This window comes from Hyperolius riggenbachi, chromosome 7 (assembly GCF_040937935.1).
Source record: "Hyperolius riggenbachi isolate aHypRig1 chromosome 7, aHypRig1.pri, whole genome shotgun sequence".
NCBI classification, from domain to species: domain Eukaryota; kingdom Metazoa; phylum Chordata; class Amphibia; order Anura; family Hyperoliidae; genus Hyperolius; species Hyperolius riggenbachi.
Window position 1 is genome coordinate 272,133,296 of NC_090652.1, and position 17,838 is coordinate 272,151,133.

General features: G+C 43.6%; 1 protein-coding gene across 4 annotated transcripts in view; it reads right to left on the reverse strand.

Moving 5' to 3' along the window:
- The window catches only part of GPD2 (glycerol-3-phosphate dehydrogenase 2), a 318,302-nt gene that overhangs the window by 95,750 nt on the left and 204,714 nt on the right, over positions 1-17,838 (reverse strand). For all 4 annotated transcript variants that reach the window (XM_068245759.1, XM_068245757.1, XM_068245756.1 and 1 more), the window contains exons 14-16: positions 14,999-15,111; positions 11,058-11,136; positions 2,616-2,714 (exon numbers count right to left, since the gene is read on the reverse strand). In XM_068245759.1, the coding sequence (XP_068101860.1) occupies positions 2,616-2,714; positions 11,058-11,136; positions 14,999-15,111 (291 nt within the window). The remainder of the gene's footprint in view (positions 1-2,615; positions 2,715-11,057; positions 11,137-14,998; positions 15,112-17,838) is intronic.

Here is a 17,838-nt window from a genome sequence, read left to right on the forward strand (position 1 = left end):
ATTATAATACTTATTGCATGTACAATAAGTATTGGGGACATCAAACTTGGAGGACTTAGGAGTACTCATCGACAACAAGTTAAATAATCACACTTAATGCCAAGCCGCTGCAGCTAAAGCTAACAAAATTTTGGGATGCATTAAAAGGGAAATAAAAACTCGAGATGCTAGCACAATATTGCCCCTGTTTAACTCTGTAGTAAGGCCACATCTGGAATATGGAATTCAGTTCTGGGCACCACATTACAGGAAAGATATTGCAGTTTTAGAGCAGGTGCAGAGACGAGCAACAAAATTGATACGTGGGATGGAAGGTCTCACTTACCAAGAAAGGTTAGATAAACTGGGTTTATTTAGTCTAGAGAAAAGACGCCTTAGAGGGGATCTAATTAACATGTGCAAATACATCAGAGGGCAATATAAAAGCTTGGCGGGTGAGCTTTTTGTCCCTATGCCTTCTCAAAGGACTAGAGGACATGATCTGCGCATGGAGGAAAAACTTTTTAGCCTTTTATTTAGGAAAGGGTTCTTTACAGTAAGAGTGATTAAGACGTGGAATGCAATGCCGCAGGACGTAGTTATGGCAAACTCTATACCTGCATTTAAAGGGGGCTTAGATGCTTTCCTTGCATCCATGGCTACAACTACTAGGTAATGCCCAGTGATATTAATTCAGGGATTTTATCTGATTGCCATTAGGAGTCGAGAAGGAATTTTTTCCCTTTTGGGGATAATTGGACCATGCCTTGTAAGGGTTTTTCGCATTCCTCTGGATCAACAGGGATATGTGAGGGAGCAGGCTGGAGTTGTACTTTGTTCTCTGGTTGAACTCGATGGACGTATGTCTTTTTTCAACCCAAATAACTATGTAACTATGTGACAGCTACATAGGAAGTAAAACAATTTCAGTGCAACTACTCTGGGACAATTTGACGTGTACTTTTAAGTTTTATAACCTTTGCCACAAGCCCCTTTAGTGGTAGTAGACTTACACTTACATGTACTTTAATTTTCTTGAATTTGGGCCTTGATCTAAAATGCAATATTCTTGGTTTTTGAAGTATGTGTTTCTTCCATACACATTCAGAGGACAAAATACAGGGACAGGACATATCATCAGGCCTAGTTTACCCAAAAATGAATGCGACAAATGCATTAAAAAGCAAATTATAGATATATGTGTGCCCACTCAAACACACGGAGTATGAATTACACTCTGTAGGCAAAAAAGTTACGCAGGTTGTCAATTTTTCAAATACAGAAAAATTACAGACACTGGGGCAATGCAGGTACAAAAGGTGGCCACATAAGGGAAGTGGAGACACGGGGAGAGACAGGAGGCACAGTGGTAAAAACAAGGAACACCAAGAGCCCCAATAGTGTAATATGTACTGGTAAATGGTTACTAGATAGAGTAAATATTAATACTCACAAACCAGGGTTACCATTAGGCAACCACTGTAAAGGCAGGTGGGGAGATTTTCCTGAACCCACTCAGGAATAAGAAGTCGCTCTGTATAGATGAGAAAAAGGGGGTTCAACCATCCACCCAGGGTGGACTCAATATTATGCAGGAGAACAGAGGCCCCAAAAGGATAAAAGGAAGCTAAATGAGCTTAAAAACCAAATTCTTGGTAAATAGAGGAGGTAGTGGTGGACTTACCTCCTCCAAGTAGACACACAACGACTGTAGTAAACACAGTCAATATATTTTATTTATGAACTCCAAATATGCAACGCGTTTCGCAGATTTGATCCCGCTACATCAGGCAATAACAACGGAGCAATAGCATATGTGGTCAGTAGAAGAGCCAGGCACCTCAGGAGGCACAGTGGGGTCAAAATGGGGACATTGGGTGCACACAGGAGGCACAAAAAGGTCACAATGGGGCAGCAGAGGCATGGGGGGGGGGGGGTCACAGTGAGGGCAGTGGAGGCATAAAGGGATCACAATGGGGGCCATGGAGGTTCAGGATGGACACAGGAGGCACAAAGGAGTCACAATGGGAACAGTGGTGGGGGACAGTTGGCTCAGTGTGGGCAGTGCTGCTACAGAGGGCAAAAAGGGGGTAGTGGAGGCAGAGAGGGACAGTAGGGGGCACAGTGGGGGACAGTAGAGGCACAGAGGGGGGTGCAGTGGGGCACTGATGTCACAGGGAACAGAGTTGTCACAGAGGGGGACACTGGAGGCACAGTATTCCGACTTCAAAACAGATTAAGTTTAGGAACTGACCTATAATCTCCTATATTATTTGTTAACATGGGACTACCTGTAGAAATCAAAAGAGCTGGTAAAGAGTGAGAGAAGGCTTGAGATAAGGTTTTAGTGCTGGAATGTTCAAAGGGTCATTACTTGTGGCTGTTTTTCAGTTCAGCAAGGCAGATTTTTAATGGCTACCATTTAGAATAAAGTCATAAATTGAAGGCCTTAAAGTGAACATAAACATAGACAGTTCTATCTTATATTTTTCTTTAGTAAAAGACTTACAATTAATCATTCAATACATTTATTTTCAGTTCAGATCTGCTTTAAGTCAAACTCATGTATGGCCTGGGCCCATAATTACCAAACAACCTCAGAAAGTGAAGGGAGGAGGGAAGGAAATAATACTGACCTGTAGGAATTCATTGAGCTCAACTTGCCCGTTTTTATTCAGATCAACTTCATTGAGGATGTCATGCAGAGTGTTGCCGTCCATCTGGACATTTATATTCTGGAACAGAAGAGCAGCATCATATTAGGACCTCACGTCACGGCTGCAGCAAGCACTGCACTAGAAATAGCTCTACTCAGTTTATAGCCTGCAGAAACACGCATGCAGAATATCTATAATTTATGCAGATGACATCAGTCGCTCACAGCCCAAGTACACCCTAAATTAACAAGGTTGAATTCTAAAAGCACACTTTTGGCACTACATTTTCAAATTTAAAACTTGCTTGCTTGCTTTATAGATGTGGTTGCCTGCAGCTGTCTACCTCTCCCTATAGACGTGCTTTTCTGACTTCCTGTTCATAGTGTTGAGAACTAAAACCTCACTTCCTGTCTACAAGTCAGCAACAAGCGGTTCTACCATATCTGAGTGACAAACTCCCACCCATCTCTTGTGCACCGAACTGAACATGGATAAGGAGGGCATTGACCTAAGCAGCTATTGAAACCAATGTTCAATGTATTTCCATGCAATACCTTTGTCGATACTATAATGCTGGAAAATATGATCTGGCCAATTTGTTTTTACCCACTTTGGGAGTTACATAGTCACTCCTGATTGACCCACTTACCAGCTAAATCTACAGAGAAAAGGAAGCTAGTCAAAGGTAACAAGCATGTCCGACTCATTAAAACCATATTCTGTTCACTGGTTTGTTTATATATTGTAAGATACACCATTTCCACATTTATACCGAATGGCAATTAAAATTTCCTTGCAAAATGTTCTGTGTAGTTTGGCTATGAAGCGCTTGTACATGACAATAATCAAGAAATCCTAATCACCTTACTTTCGGAAAGGAACACACAAGCTCACAGGGTGGAGGGGAGTGTGGGACAAAAAAAAAAAAAAAAAGTGTAGAGCAGGGACAAGAGAAGAACAGCCACACAGGAAGATGGACACAGGATGAGACAGAGCGCAGGAACAGGAGTACACATAGCGGGGAAAGGGGGGGGGGGGGTAGAGCAGGGACAGTAGTAGAACAGTAACACACTGAGGTGAACACAGGAGGACATGCGAGGGACAGGAGGACACATAGCATGGGGGTGGAGGGGGGGGGGGGTAGAGCAGGGGCAGGAGGAGAAGAGCCAGACATGCAAGGAAACACAGGAGGACATAGAGTTGAGGGTCCGGAGGTATGGCAGGGACACTAGCACACGGCACCTGTTCACTTTCTTGTTCTTGTTTGGTTGGAAACTCTAGAAATGGTATTGCAATTCTTCAATCAAACGTCTAAACTCTGCTGGCAAGTAACCTCTTTAGAAGCAAGCCAGCAATGTCTCCCTCCATATTCCACCCACTACTGGTTTCCTTTAAGCATTTTTATTTGCAGGGTATTACATGCCTGTTCTTAATGGGGAATATGCATTTGCACAAGTGAATGATAATCATGGTAATTAAATTCGAGCGAGTATACACAGACCCGTGAGACCTATTTGCAATGATCACAGATGAATATTAGAAGACATTCACACTACTGGGAAGCATGTATCAAGAGAAGATGTGTGCTAAGTGGCCTAAACTATCTGCACCATCTTTGTGTTTAGCACTGACAAATAATGCATTGCGGGTAAAACGAACATCTCATTATATACAGAGAGAATGAAGCTGATGTTCTCTTCAATATCCAATGAGTCTTTGGCCATAATTCACTAAGATCATACCAGGGATAATAAGGCAGGTGGAAACTTATCACCACACATCAATCACTATTTTAAGTGTTACCGTATATACTCGTGTATAAGCCGAATTTTTGGGACCAAAAAAGTGCTCCAAAAGTGGGGGGGTCGGCTTATACACGAGTCGCCATGCCATTGTCCCCCTACCCAGTAACCCCCTCTATATAGTTATGGATGATTAGGGCACATATATAGTCACAAGGGTTTTCTACTCTCCCCCTCTAGAGCGGAGTATTATCTAAATTACAGCTATGTCCCCCGAGTGCCTCCCCTGCATATTGCAGTGTGGTTTAGCCGCACTGACAGTGTCGGCTCTCTCCCCCCCCCACCCCCGCCAGAGCGAAGCGGCATGTAAATATCAGCTGTGTGCTGATCTGATTGCCGCTCTCGCTGTGTGCAGAGAGATAAACTGCGGTGCGTGCTTCCTCCACTTACTTGCTAAAGTCCGTTCGTGCTGCGGGGATTTCTCTATAGCTGCTCTGATGCCGGCTCATCTCTATGACGGAAGCGCCACTAGATGGTGTCATAGAGATGAGCCGGCATCAGAGCAGCTATAGAGAAATCCCCGCAGCACGAACGGACTTTAGCAAGTAAGTGGAGGAAGCACGCACCGCAGTTTATCTCTCTGCACACAGCGAGAGCGGCAATCAGATCAGCACACAGCTGATATTTACATGCCGCTTCGCTCTGGCGGGGGTGGGGGGGGGGGGAGAGAGCCGACACTGTCAGTGCGGCTAAACCACACTGCAATATGCAGGGGAGGCACTCAGGGGACATAGCTGGACATAGCTGTAATTTAGATAATACTCCGCTCTAGAGGGGAACCCTTGTGACTGAATATGTGCCCTAATCACAAAGCACTATATAGAGGGGATACACTGGCTGAAACACACAGGATTTAGTTATAAACTGCTCTGCTCTGGATGGAGATGGGGAAAGTAAAGTGATGGCTGTAGATGTGCCCTAATCACACAGCACTATATAAAGAGGATACTCTGGCTGAGACACACAGGATTTATTTATAAACTGTTCGGCTCTGGAGGGGGAATGGGGACACAGTCATGGCCGCATATCCTCTCAAACTACGCTGCATATGCTGGGGGCACAGTCATTTGCAGGATTGGGCACTTGTTGTTTAGTGTATGGCTAGCAGGACAATGACTTTAGACCTCTGCATTGCTTCCCCCCCGGCTTATACTCGAGTCAATCATTTTTTCCAAGTTTTTTAGGTAAAAGTTGGGGGGTCGGCTTATACTCGGGTCGGCTTATACTCGAGTATATACGGTAATTCACTAAAGAAGCTTGCCTTATTAACATGTAGTGATAAGCTTTCACAGTGAGAGAATTGTCTCATCACTTCAGTCCTTAAAGAAAACCTGAACTGAACATTAAAAGTCAAAATAAGCATACACAAGTCATACTTACCTTCCATGTCGTCTACTCCTCAGTGTCTTTCTCCTGTCCCGCGTCCCAAAATATTGTCAGAACTGGAAGGGATTATTGTCATAAGAAAATGGTGAGCTTCTGAGAGGAACTGATGGCAAGGTAACTATGCAATGTTCATTTGAAGTTACCTCATGTGTTTATTTTAAATATTTTTACTCAGTACTGGTTCTCTTTAACTACTTGCCAACTGCTCCACGCCAATTGGCGTGAGCAGTGCGGCAGCCCCAGGCCGACTGGCGTGAACGGTCTTCTATGGGGCTAGCAGGAGATCGAACGCAGGCTGCGCGCGCATCTCCTGATCGGGGGGCGCAGCTCCACCCCGCCTTCAGACTGTTAGACGCCATCTGTTAGGGCAGTGCAGCGCTGCGATCTAAGGCAGCGCTGTACTGGGGACAGCCGTGTGACCAGTACCAAAAGGGGTGGGGGGATAGTGTGTGTGTGTGTGTGTGTGTGTGTGTATTTTTGGGTCTCTGTGAGTGAATTTCTGTGTGCGGGTCTGTGTGTATATATATATATATATATATATATATATATATATATATATATATATATATATATATATATATATATATATATATATATATATATATATACATATACATACATACACTCGGTGTCTCTCTCTGCCTCCCTCTCTGTGTGCCTGCTGTGTATATATCTCTCTATACAGAGTCCCCTTCTGCATAAACAAGTAAAAAATAAAGCAGACAGCTCAGAATGCTTCACTTTACATTGCAATCTGTAGTAAAAATCCACTTACCTACAGCTCAGGACAAGTTATAATTCCTCACAACTTTACTGTTATCACTTGCATTCCTCTCTGTGAATTAACATCTTGTCTTTAACTTAAAGTTTCAATCATTAAAATAACGACAGAATTCTAAGTTTCGAAATGGCTTCTTAAAGAGAACCCGAGGTGTGTTTAAAGAATGTTATCTGCATACAGAGGCTGGATCTGCCTATACAGCCCAGCCTCTGTTGCTATCCCAAACCCCACTAAGGTCCCCCTGCACTCTGCAATCCCTCATAAATCACAGCCGTGCTGTGAGGCTGTGTTTACATCTGTAGTGTCAGTCTCAGCTGCTCCCCCGCCTCCTGCATAGCTCCGGTCCCTGCCCCCGTCCCTTCCCTCCAATCAGCAGGGAGGGAAGGGATGCAGGCGGAGACTGGAGTTCTGCAGGAGGCAGGGAGAGCAGCAGACTGACACTATAGAGATAAACACAGCCAGCTCTGACAAGCTGTTTGTCAGCAGCGTGGCTGTGATTTATGAGGGATTGCAGAGTGCAGGGGGACCTTAGGGGGGTTTGGGATAGCAACAGAGGCTGGGCTGTATAGGCAGATCCAGCCTCTGTATGCAGATAATATTCTTCAAACCCACCTCGGGTTCTCTTTAACTTAACCACTTCGGGACCAGCACCCTCTGCCCCCTTAAGGACCAGTGGGTGCTGGTCCAGTAAACCGCCGCTTCCCGACGAATCGCCGCTAAAATCCGTGGCTCCGTCCCTGCCGCAGGCTGCTCTCTCTGCCGTCGCTATGACGGCAGAGCGCTGTGCGCCGGTCAGGAGCAGTTTTCATTTGCTCCTGACCCTGTCACTCCATGTAAGCCAATGGGAATTGCTTATATGAATGACAGGGCCAGGAGCCAATGAAAATGGCTCCTGCCCGGCTCACAGTGCTCTGCCGTCATAGAGGCGGTAGGGCAGTACATTGCGGCGGAGATCGAGCGGCGACAGCGGCGGGGATGCGTGGTGAATGGGACATAGAGTTTACGTCAGGACCGCAGCGCCCACTGCCTGCTGTAGATTTATACTGCAGCGGTCCGCAGGTAGTTAAGGATAGAATCCTTATTTTAAGATTTGCCTGAGGTAAATTTCTTAATGAATACTAAATGCTTTATCACCATGGTGAAAACAGTAAAAACAGCACAAAATTATTCTAAACCTCCTGGGCCGTATTCCCGACACTGTTTCGGGCAAGGAAAACTCACTGAAATTGGTATGCCCAACAGTGTCGGGCATGCCGCTCAGGAGATTTTCTACTAAACTGTGGGCACCCAGAGTAAGTCAGTTAGGTATAGGGGGGCCAGGACATGTTAGCCAGCTATAGGTATCCTAGAAGTGTTGTTGCCCCCTCATCATTCACCCCGTTTAGTGATTTTCACCCCTCCCTTTGTAGCGATAGTGCTCCCTCCCTCCGCAGCCATGTAGGTGGCCTGTGATGTTACTCACTGTGCTTGTCGCCTGCACCAATCACACCACTAGCTCCTCTTGTGTTCACGGTGGAACCAGGGCGCACGACCTGATGACGTCATCAAGCCACACCCCGGTACGGTGAACAGGAAAGATCGGAGCTGGTGGGGTGATCAGCCCGGGCGACGGCACCGGTGAGTATCAGCACTGGCCACCTGCTTGGCTGCGGAGGGAGGGAGCGAGACAGAAGGAAGTAAGCCGCTGCAGGGGGAGATCTTTCAGGCACTATCGTTGCATAGGGAGGGAGGGAGGAGGGTTGTGTAGCTAGCGAACCAATACTGTGGGACCTATTGCTAGCTAACCTATACTGAGACACCTATGACTGGCTAATAGGTTAGGACCTATACTGTAGCACCCATGGCTAGCTAACTTACACTGAGACACCTATGGCTGCCTAACCTATACTGTGGCACCTATGGCTAGCTAACCTGTACTGCGGCACCTATGGCTAGCTAACCTGTACTGCGGCACCTATGGCTAGCTAACCTGTACTGCGGCACCTATGGCTAGCTAACCTGTACTGCGGCACCTATGGCTAGCTAACCTGTACTGCGGCACCTATGGCTAGCTAACTTATACTGGGACACCTATGGCTGCCTAACCTGTACTGCGGCACCTATGGCTAGCTAACCTGTACTGCGGCACCTATGGCTAGCTAACCTGTACTGCGGCACCTATGGCTAGCTAACCTGTACTGCGGCACCTATGGCTAGCTAACCTGTACTGCGGCACCTATGGCTGCCTAACCTATACTGTGGCACCTATGGCTAGCTAACTTATACTGGGACACCTATGGCTGCCTAACCTATACTGTGGCACCTATGGCTAGCTAACCTGTACTGCGGCACCTATGGCTGGTTGACCTATACTGCGGCACTTATGACCTGCTAAACTATACTGGGGGCACCTAGATTAGGAGCATTTATACTAACCATTAGCGTTCCGATCCCTCATCATGCACCTCCGATAGCGACGTTCCCTGGCGATTGGTGTTGATGACGCCAGAGTCAGGAAGTGTCAACATCTGGCAGCAAACTTTTTTTTTGTATTGAATAAAATAAAGTAACCGGCAGAGGATTCCGAAGATGGATGAGCACCGCACGGTGGGGACACAGGAAAGGTAATGTATAAATGTACACGCGGGGGGTACATACATACACTAGGGGGGCAGCGGCGAGGTAGTGGACACGGCCAATTCCCAAAAGATTTCATGCTGAAATCGTTCAGGAATCAGCCTGAGGTGTATGGGCAGCAGACAGATCTCTCTCTAATCAGATTAGATCAGAGAGAGATTTATCTCTTAGTCGAATCTGCCCCTCATCACTACATGCATGGCTAGCTTTACATTCGTATTAGTGGCGGTTGAACAGCTACAGCTTGGAAGTGTAAATGATCAGAGATTTTGGGCAGTTATTTTGAAATTTTAGTTTTGATTTGATTTTGTGTTTCAAGCTTTTATTATACTCAAAATGTATACTCGACCCTTGCTTGAAACATTTTGGTAGGTTACAGGAACATTTTTATGAAAATTAACTGGATCACTTTTCGCACAGAAATCCAGCAGACACTGAACGCCAGGGAGGTTAAAGACAGGAGATGAACTTAGTGAATTGTGGCCATAAGCTACAAACATCTATGTTGTATCCAGTGACTGTCATTTGTTACATGCAGGCTCCATTTATGATAGTGTCTGAGTGAGGAACTGTCTGTATTGCCCTGCTACAGTGTCCTTTACAGAAATGGAAGTGCAGGAAGTATGACAGTATAAGAAGACAGATGGCGTTACTGCTGAGGAAGTGTGAAGAGCTTTTGAGTAGTAGATGAAATAAAACGGATGCCTGAGTGTGCAACATTTAGTGCGATGAAGTACAAAGTTGGAGTGTGGAAAAACAGAGAAAGAAGGGTAAGTGAAGCTGTGGAGAAAGAAAGATGTGTGATGGGGTGCTGGAGGACCAACAATAGGTGGTGAGGCAGAGGAGAAAGTTGTTAAAACAGTAAAGAATAGATAGGGTATGAGAGAAACTATAGTAAACGACACACTGCAGAAACACCGAAGATAGAAGAAAGGGGGTGGAACATTGGGTAGAACAGAAGGAAGGGAAAGTATTGAGGTCATGGGATATGGGCAACAGAGGGAAACATTTATGTGAGGCAGTAGAAGACAAAGAACAGAGTTGGGGCAAATAAGTAAGAAAATGTGGTTGAAAGACAGCAGCAGGAATAGGGATGGGTGCCATGTACCTGCAGTAGGGAAATCGGACACCACAATAGTGTTGGTAGCAGGAGATGATTGACAGACATGGGTTGAGCAGAGGGGAAACCAGAAAAGAAAGCAAACAGTAGTACAACAACAAAAAAAGGAAAGATAGCAGTAAGATAGTGGACAAGGCTTAACAGGTGTCAGGGAGGCGAATGGTGGGCATTAATGGTTTAATTTACTGAACAACCGACCGGCCGAACAGGAAGTGAAAAGTTGCCTGATCCTATCAATCAATCGATTAGATCGGTAAAACGGATCAATTGCCGTAGTTGGATCTGCCAAGTTTTCACATTCCGTTAGTGTTCCAGATTGATTGTTTCTGGGTGGTTGATCCGTTCAGGAAGTTGGAACATTAGTGGCCAGCTTAAGGAGAGAGATGACAAGCAACATTACGGATAGATAATGAAGATGGGGGGGATAAATGCTGTTAAATTAAACAGTAAAAGAGGAAAGAAGGGATGAAAGAGAACGGAAGAAACTCAATGGTCAGCAGGCTAGTGAAAGAAGGAAAATAGGTCTCAAATGCATAGATGAGAAGATCAACAAGATGTTGGTTATCAATCAGATATGGCAGTATGGAGAGTGGAGGGCTGAAGATTAGAGAAGATAGAAGATCAGGCAAAGTGTGAAGCACAAATACAACAGATGGAAGACCATCAATGAACAATCCTTTACTAGACAGCACTGAAGAAGCCAATCAGAGACTTACCTCTAAAACACGCTCAACATCCAGAATTGTGATGAATCCCTTTTTGTCCTTATCGAACTTGTGAAATCTCTTTGTATACCTAAAAATATTGGAGTTTCGAAACATGAATTATCTATGCAACACTTTCTATCACAGTCCCAAGAAGTGAAAAAAACCCACACTTTTACAATGAATTGTATGTGTAGCACAGCTAAGAAATAGAACATTAGTTCTATTAGCAAATATTGGAGTCTCATATTGTTTTCCAGTACAGGAAGAGTTAAAAATCTTCAGTTATCTATGCAAAAGAGGTTCTCTGAGCTATTCGACCCAACTTGGGTCAAATACACTCCTGTTTTCTGAAGCACTTAAATAGCAAAGAAACTGTGAGAGACAGCTTGAGATAAGGTTTTACTGCAGGGAAGTTCAAATGGGTCATTATTTCTGCTTTATTTTATAGCTTAAAAGACAGAGTGTGGTTTTAAAACTGCAACTCTAAAGGCATGATGCAAAGTAATAATAAAAAACACTATATAACTGAAAATAAAAATATGAAACTTTTTCTACCAACTCTCTATTGTAAAAAACATTCTGCTTACATTCTCTTCATGTGAGAGCAAACTAAACATTGTCAGCCTTGTATTCTTGTATCTATTTGTATCTACAAGCTAGAGTAAATAACTCTAATTAAAAAGAAAACATTTCCTACATTCACCTTTTCCTTGCATGAAGCACAGCTAAAATGCTAGAGAAAAGCCTTGTTATATCTTCACTCAACCATGGAAGCAATCTGCAAGGAGAGGACTGCCAGCACTCCTATTTATCCCGAACCCTTCTGCTCTACTCATCCACCCCTCTTCTTGCATCCTCAGTTTCCAGTGAAAATAATGTAGTAAAAAAAAGTGCTTCATTTTTACCATAATTATGTATAAATTATTTAGTCAGTGTTTGCTCATTGTAAAATCTTTCCTCTCCCAGATTCACATTCTGACATGTATTACATGGTGACATTTTTACTGTGGGCAGGTTATGTAGCTGCTCCTAGCTGTTTTGGCTGTTAGAGACAGCTGTAAACAGCGAATTCCTGTCTGTGAACATTGTTACATTGTGGCAGTTTGCCCAGAGTACCGCGGTACTCAGAGCTTCTTGTGGGAGGAGTTTCAGCACAAAAATCAGTCATACAGTGCCCCCTGATGGTCTGTTTGTGAAAATCATTATATATCTTATGTAAAAGGGGGTATCAGCTACTGATTGAGATAAAGTTCAATTCTAGGTTGGAGTTTCTCTTTAAGCTCCTACCTTAAAGCGGATCCGAGATGAAAAACTAACTATAACAAGTAACTTGTCTATGTATCTTAGCTAAATTTTACACAGCAAATCTAGCTGCATACAGCTTCAATAGAATATGATTATTTCTACCTGTGATACAATGGCAGCAGCCATGTTGTTTGTAAACATTACACACAGGCAAGCTTATCTGGACTCAGCCTGTGAAAAACACCTAATCCCCCAACCTCCTCTCTGCCTCTGAAATCTCTGGCTAGTAATACCCCCCCCCCCCTCTCCTCCTGCCTAGACTGAGCTCCCATGAGCCCTTGCTACTGTCTGAAAATGCCTAGGCTCTCTGAAAACCTGTGGGCGAGGCTTGTTTAGTTTATAGGGAATAAGAGTATTAAAACAAAAACAAAAAAGTATTTGGCTTGAGGAATGCCCTAAAAACTATATGAAAGGAACACAATTATGCAACGAATAAAAGTTCATCTCGGATTCACTTTAAAGAATACATCCAGAAATCTAAAAAAAATAAAAGTTTCACTCACCTGGGGCTTCTTGCAGCTCGTAGAAGTCTGTTAGGTCCCACGGCGCAGTTCCGCTCTGAGTCAGGCCTCCGCTCTCCCCTCCATAAGATTGCAACCCGTGGCTGGGTCGGGATCTTCTGCACATGTGCACCTCTCGTGATTGCAATCTGCGCTTGCGCAGTTGAGATAGAATTGAACTGCGCCAGAACAGATTTCTCCCAATGATGGGAGCACAATCATAGGAGGTGTGCGACACACTCATGCATAAGATCCCGACCCAGTTTACTGCAGGAAAGTTCAAAGGTCATATTTGTTTTATAGCTTAAAGACAGAGTGTGGTTTTAAAACTGCAAATGTGACAGAATGATGCATTGGTATAAAAAAAAGGCTATATAACTGAAAATAAAAATATGAAACTCTATTCTTTGCCTCTAATGTTCTATTCATTATCTATACTACACATACAATTCACTATTTTATATATATACTCACCTTAAGGATTATTAGGAACACCTGTTCAATTTCTCATTAACGCAATTATCTATTCAACCAATCACATGGCAGTTGCTTCAATGCATTTAGGGGTGTGGTCCTGGTCAAGACAATCTCCTGAACTCCAAACTGAATGTCAGAATGGGAAAGAAAGGCGATTTAAGCAATTTTGAGCGTGGCATGGTTGTTGGTGCTAGACGGCCTGTTCTGAGTATTTCACAATCTGCTCAGTTACTGGGAGTTTCACACACAACCATTTCTAAGGTTTACAATGAATGGTGTGAAAAGGGAAAAACATCCAGTATGCAGCAGTCCTGTGGGCGAAAATGCCTTGTTGATGCTAGAGGTCAGAGGAGAATGGGCCGACTGATTCAAGCTGATAGAAGAGCAACATTGACTGAAATAACCACTCGTTACAACCTAGGTATGCAGCAAAGCATTTTTGAAGCTACAACATGCACAACCTTGAGGCGGATGGGCTACAACAGCAGAAGACCCCACTGAGTACCTCTCATCTCCACTACAAATAGGAAAAAGATGCTACAATTTGCACAAGCTCACCAAAATTTGACAGTTGAAGACTGGAAAAATGTTGCCCGGTCTGATGAGTCTTGATAGAGTCAGAATTTGGCGTAAACAGAATGAAAACATGGATCCATCCATGATGTTGTTGTTGGTGGTGGTGGTGTATTGGTGGTGGTGGTGTAATGGTGTGGGGATGTTTTCTTGGCACACTTTAGGCCCCTTAGTGCCAATTGGGCATCGTTTAAATGCCACGGGCTACCTGAGCATTGTTTCTGATCATGTCCATCCCTTCATGACCACCATGTACCAATCCTCTGATGGCTACTTCCAGCAGGATAATGCACCATGTCACAAAGCTCGAATCATTTCAAATTGGTTTCTTGAACATGACAATGGGTTCACTGTACTATAATTGCCCCCACAGTCACCAGATCTCAACCCAATAGAGCATCTTTGGGATGTGATGGAACGGGAGCTTCATGCCCTGGATGTGCATCCCACAAATCTCCATCAACTGCAAGATGCTATCCTATCGATATGGGCCAACATTTCTAAAGAATTCTTTCAGCACCTTGTTGAATCAATGCCACGTAGAATTAAGGCAGTTCTGAAGGTGAAAGGGCGTCAATTAGTATGGTGTTCCTAATAATCCTTTAGGTGAGTGTATATATATTTTTTTGCTTCAGATTTGCTTTAAATAGTAATCATACGATGTAGTAAGACATAAACATTTCCTTTTTTTTCTGCAAGTCTAGGTTGGGTTCCTTTAAACTACAATAATGATCTATACACAGATACGTTCTATGTGATCACTGGTCCTTATGTCAGCTCATATATTACGCTCCCTGCATGTCTGTGTAGAATGCTCTTACCATGTAAAGCTGGTTAGCAGATCTTTGTAAGATGAGCCGATAATAAGATTCCTATGCATTCGGCAGCTGTATATTGTCAGCTCCTTATGAAATGGCTTCACCACAGCTACATCCCCCCTAATATACATTGATGTGGATTTAATCTAAAACATATTGACCAGATGACTGCAAGAAGCAATTTCAACAACAGCTGAGATCTGGATTACAAACAGACGACGGGGCTGATAACAATGAGATGGGGAGCCGCTGTGGGGGGGCGGCCCGTCCTGCTCACCTGTCCACATCCGAAGGTGACAAATTAATCTCAGATCGATCGGTGAGTTGTTCAGAGCGAGCTTTGTATCCCATTTCATAGTAGAGAAACCTCTTTGCTGATTCCAGTTCTTCCTGCATTGGTAGAAAAGAAAATCCGTATTGAAGATTTATAGTTTTCACAGTATAAAGAGGAACTGTAGTGAAAATAACAATGAATAAAAATGCTTTTTTTAAACAATATTTATAGATTATAGATCTATTTATAGATTTGTCAATCTTTGGCCATTGTAAAATGTTTCCTCTTCCTGATTTACATTCTGACATTTATCACTGGTGGAGACATCTTTAGTTCTTGCCAGGTGATCTGTACGGAATGTTTGTTAAGGTGGTCACACACCATACAATAAAATTATCCAATTTTATAGCAATTTGATAAAAACGATCGGTTGTCCCAGCGAAAAAAAAAAGGATTTTTTTTTTCATTCATTCATTCGAGAAATCTGTCCAAATTCCCATTTTTATATGATAAAAGAAGAGTGGGAGTGTTGGATTTTTCTGATCAATTTTTAAGAAAATTGAATGGCGTAGGGTAGATTGTCAATTACTTGATGTACAGACCCAATCAATTTTTTTTCACACTTTAATAATGTTTTTTTTTCATAATTGGAGAAAAATTGAAGATATGGGTCTGGTACATTGGTCAGATTTTGGAAATGTTACAATCAGAAAAACTGATTGAGGCTCTTGAATTGAAAATATATTTAAAAAAGTGTATGGTGTGTTGCCACCATTACTTAAGAGTTCTATGCACAGAGGTAGATCCTGCTTGCTTAGCAGTTGGGAAAAAACATTATTTCCCACAATGCAACGAGGTTCACAGACAGCAAACTGTCAGGGCCATGGCCATGACATCACACTGTGGGAGGGTTTTTTACCACAATATCAGCCATACAGACCCCCCCCAGATGATCTATTCGAGAAAAAGTAAAGATTTCTTGTGTGATAGGGGGTATCAGCTACTGGTTGGGATTAAGTTCAATCATTGGTTAAAGTTCCTCCTTAAAGCAGAGCTCCAAAAAATGGATACCGTACTCTGCTACTAACATCTCTTCCTCCCTGATGGTGAGGGGCATCTGGTGGATGAAATTCGGGTGAGGAACCTCAGGGACCAGGAAAAAAATGGTAACAGAGAACAATCGGATCACCAAAAAAGTACAGTATTTTCAGGCAATGGGATAACATATAAGACAAATACTACTTACAAAATTGGGTTGCTGATAGGCAACCAGAGTATCAGGCAAGTGGAGAATATCATCTCCACACGGAAATCTTTCCTGGAATATTAGGTCATTCCCCCCAAAAAAAGAAAGGTACTGCTGGATAATAAGAGGAATGTCATGCAGCAGGGAACATGCCTCTGTGTCCCATCTGCCCCCCCCCCCGCCACACTTTAAGGTTAGGGGCGGGCAGAGGCGAGAGAGGCTCCAGCCTCAGGGCGCATTGTAGGAGGGGGCGCAAAACTCACTCAGTTACTATTCCCCTATTGTGTATGAGGCAGAGAGAATTAATAAAAGGGGATACATGGCCTCCAGATAACTAGAGATTAAAGTGTTGGGGGCCTGGGGCACCTCTTAGTCTGATAGAAATCAGTGTGTGACGGCTGGGGTGGGAAGGATGGAGGGGCGCACTTTGGTGTCTCAGCCTTGGGTGCTGGAGGACCTTGTCCGGCTCTGGGGGGGGGGGGGGGGGGGGTGTCAGTGTGAGAGCAGAGTTATGTTTAGCTATGATAAAATATCAGTATAACAATATTTTAATATAATCATTTTCTCTGTAATAATAGAATATCGGAAACGTACCAATATTCTATCAGGTTTTTTGGGCGCCCAAATTTCCCTGGCACCCTTTTTGCATGTACGCATACCAGACTTTTATTTTTTTTTTTTTTTATTCAAGTATATATATAGCGCCAACATATTACGCAGCGCTGTATAGAGTATATTGTCTGGTCAACCTAGTCCCTACCTCTCACAATCTCGTCCCTACCATAGTCATATGTCTATTTATGTATTGTGTAGTGTATGTATCGTAGTCTACGGCCAATTTAGGGGGAAGCCAATTAACTTATCTGTATGTTTTTGGGATGTCGGAGGAAACTGAGGTGCCCAGAGGAAACCCTCACAGACACAGGGAGAACATACAAACTCCTTGCAGATGTTGACTTGGCTGTGATTCGAACGGGGACCCAGTGCTGCAAGGCGAGAACGCTAACCACTACGCCATCGTGCCGTACGGTTTATGAAAGCCATGTGCATTTCTCATCAACCTACCCCACCTGCTATCAACCTACTCCACCCACAAATCATTTATTGGTCCTTTTTTATTTAATCTTTCAGAAAGACATGGGGAAGGGTGTCGGGAGGGTTAACTGTTTTTATTGCACATTACTAAGGAACAGAATGGGAAGACTTTGTTCAGCTGTATTTACAGTACTGGCCACAAAGAGTTGAACTCTTGCCTGCAGAGGGAGGAGGTGCTTCGGGTCAAGTAATCTTCGTTCGAAGGGAAGAGAAGGGAGGGGGCATCAGCTTGTTTTTCCTGACTATTTCATGATGAGATAGAGGAAGCATCTACTGCATGTAGGTGATGATGGAATAGTGGAAACAGTGTGAACAGGAAACTGTCCAGTAAAATTGTACCGTTGTCTCTAAAGGAAGTGGCACTAATGGAGCCAGCATGTCAGGTACTTTCAATGCACTAACTGCAAAAAGTACAGATGTGTAAGTGATCATTGCTAATTAATTAAACTCTGAAAATATTACTTGGGTCTTTCAGTCAAGAGTTTGACAATCTTCCCTACAC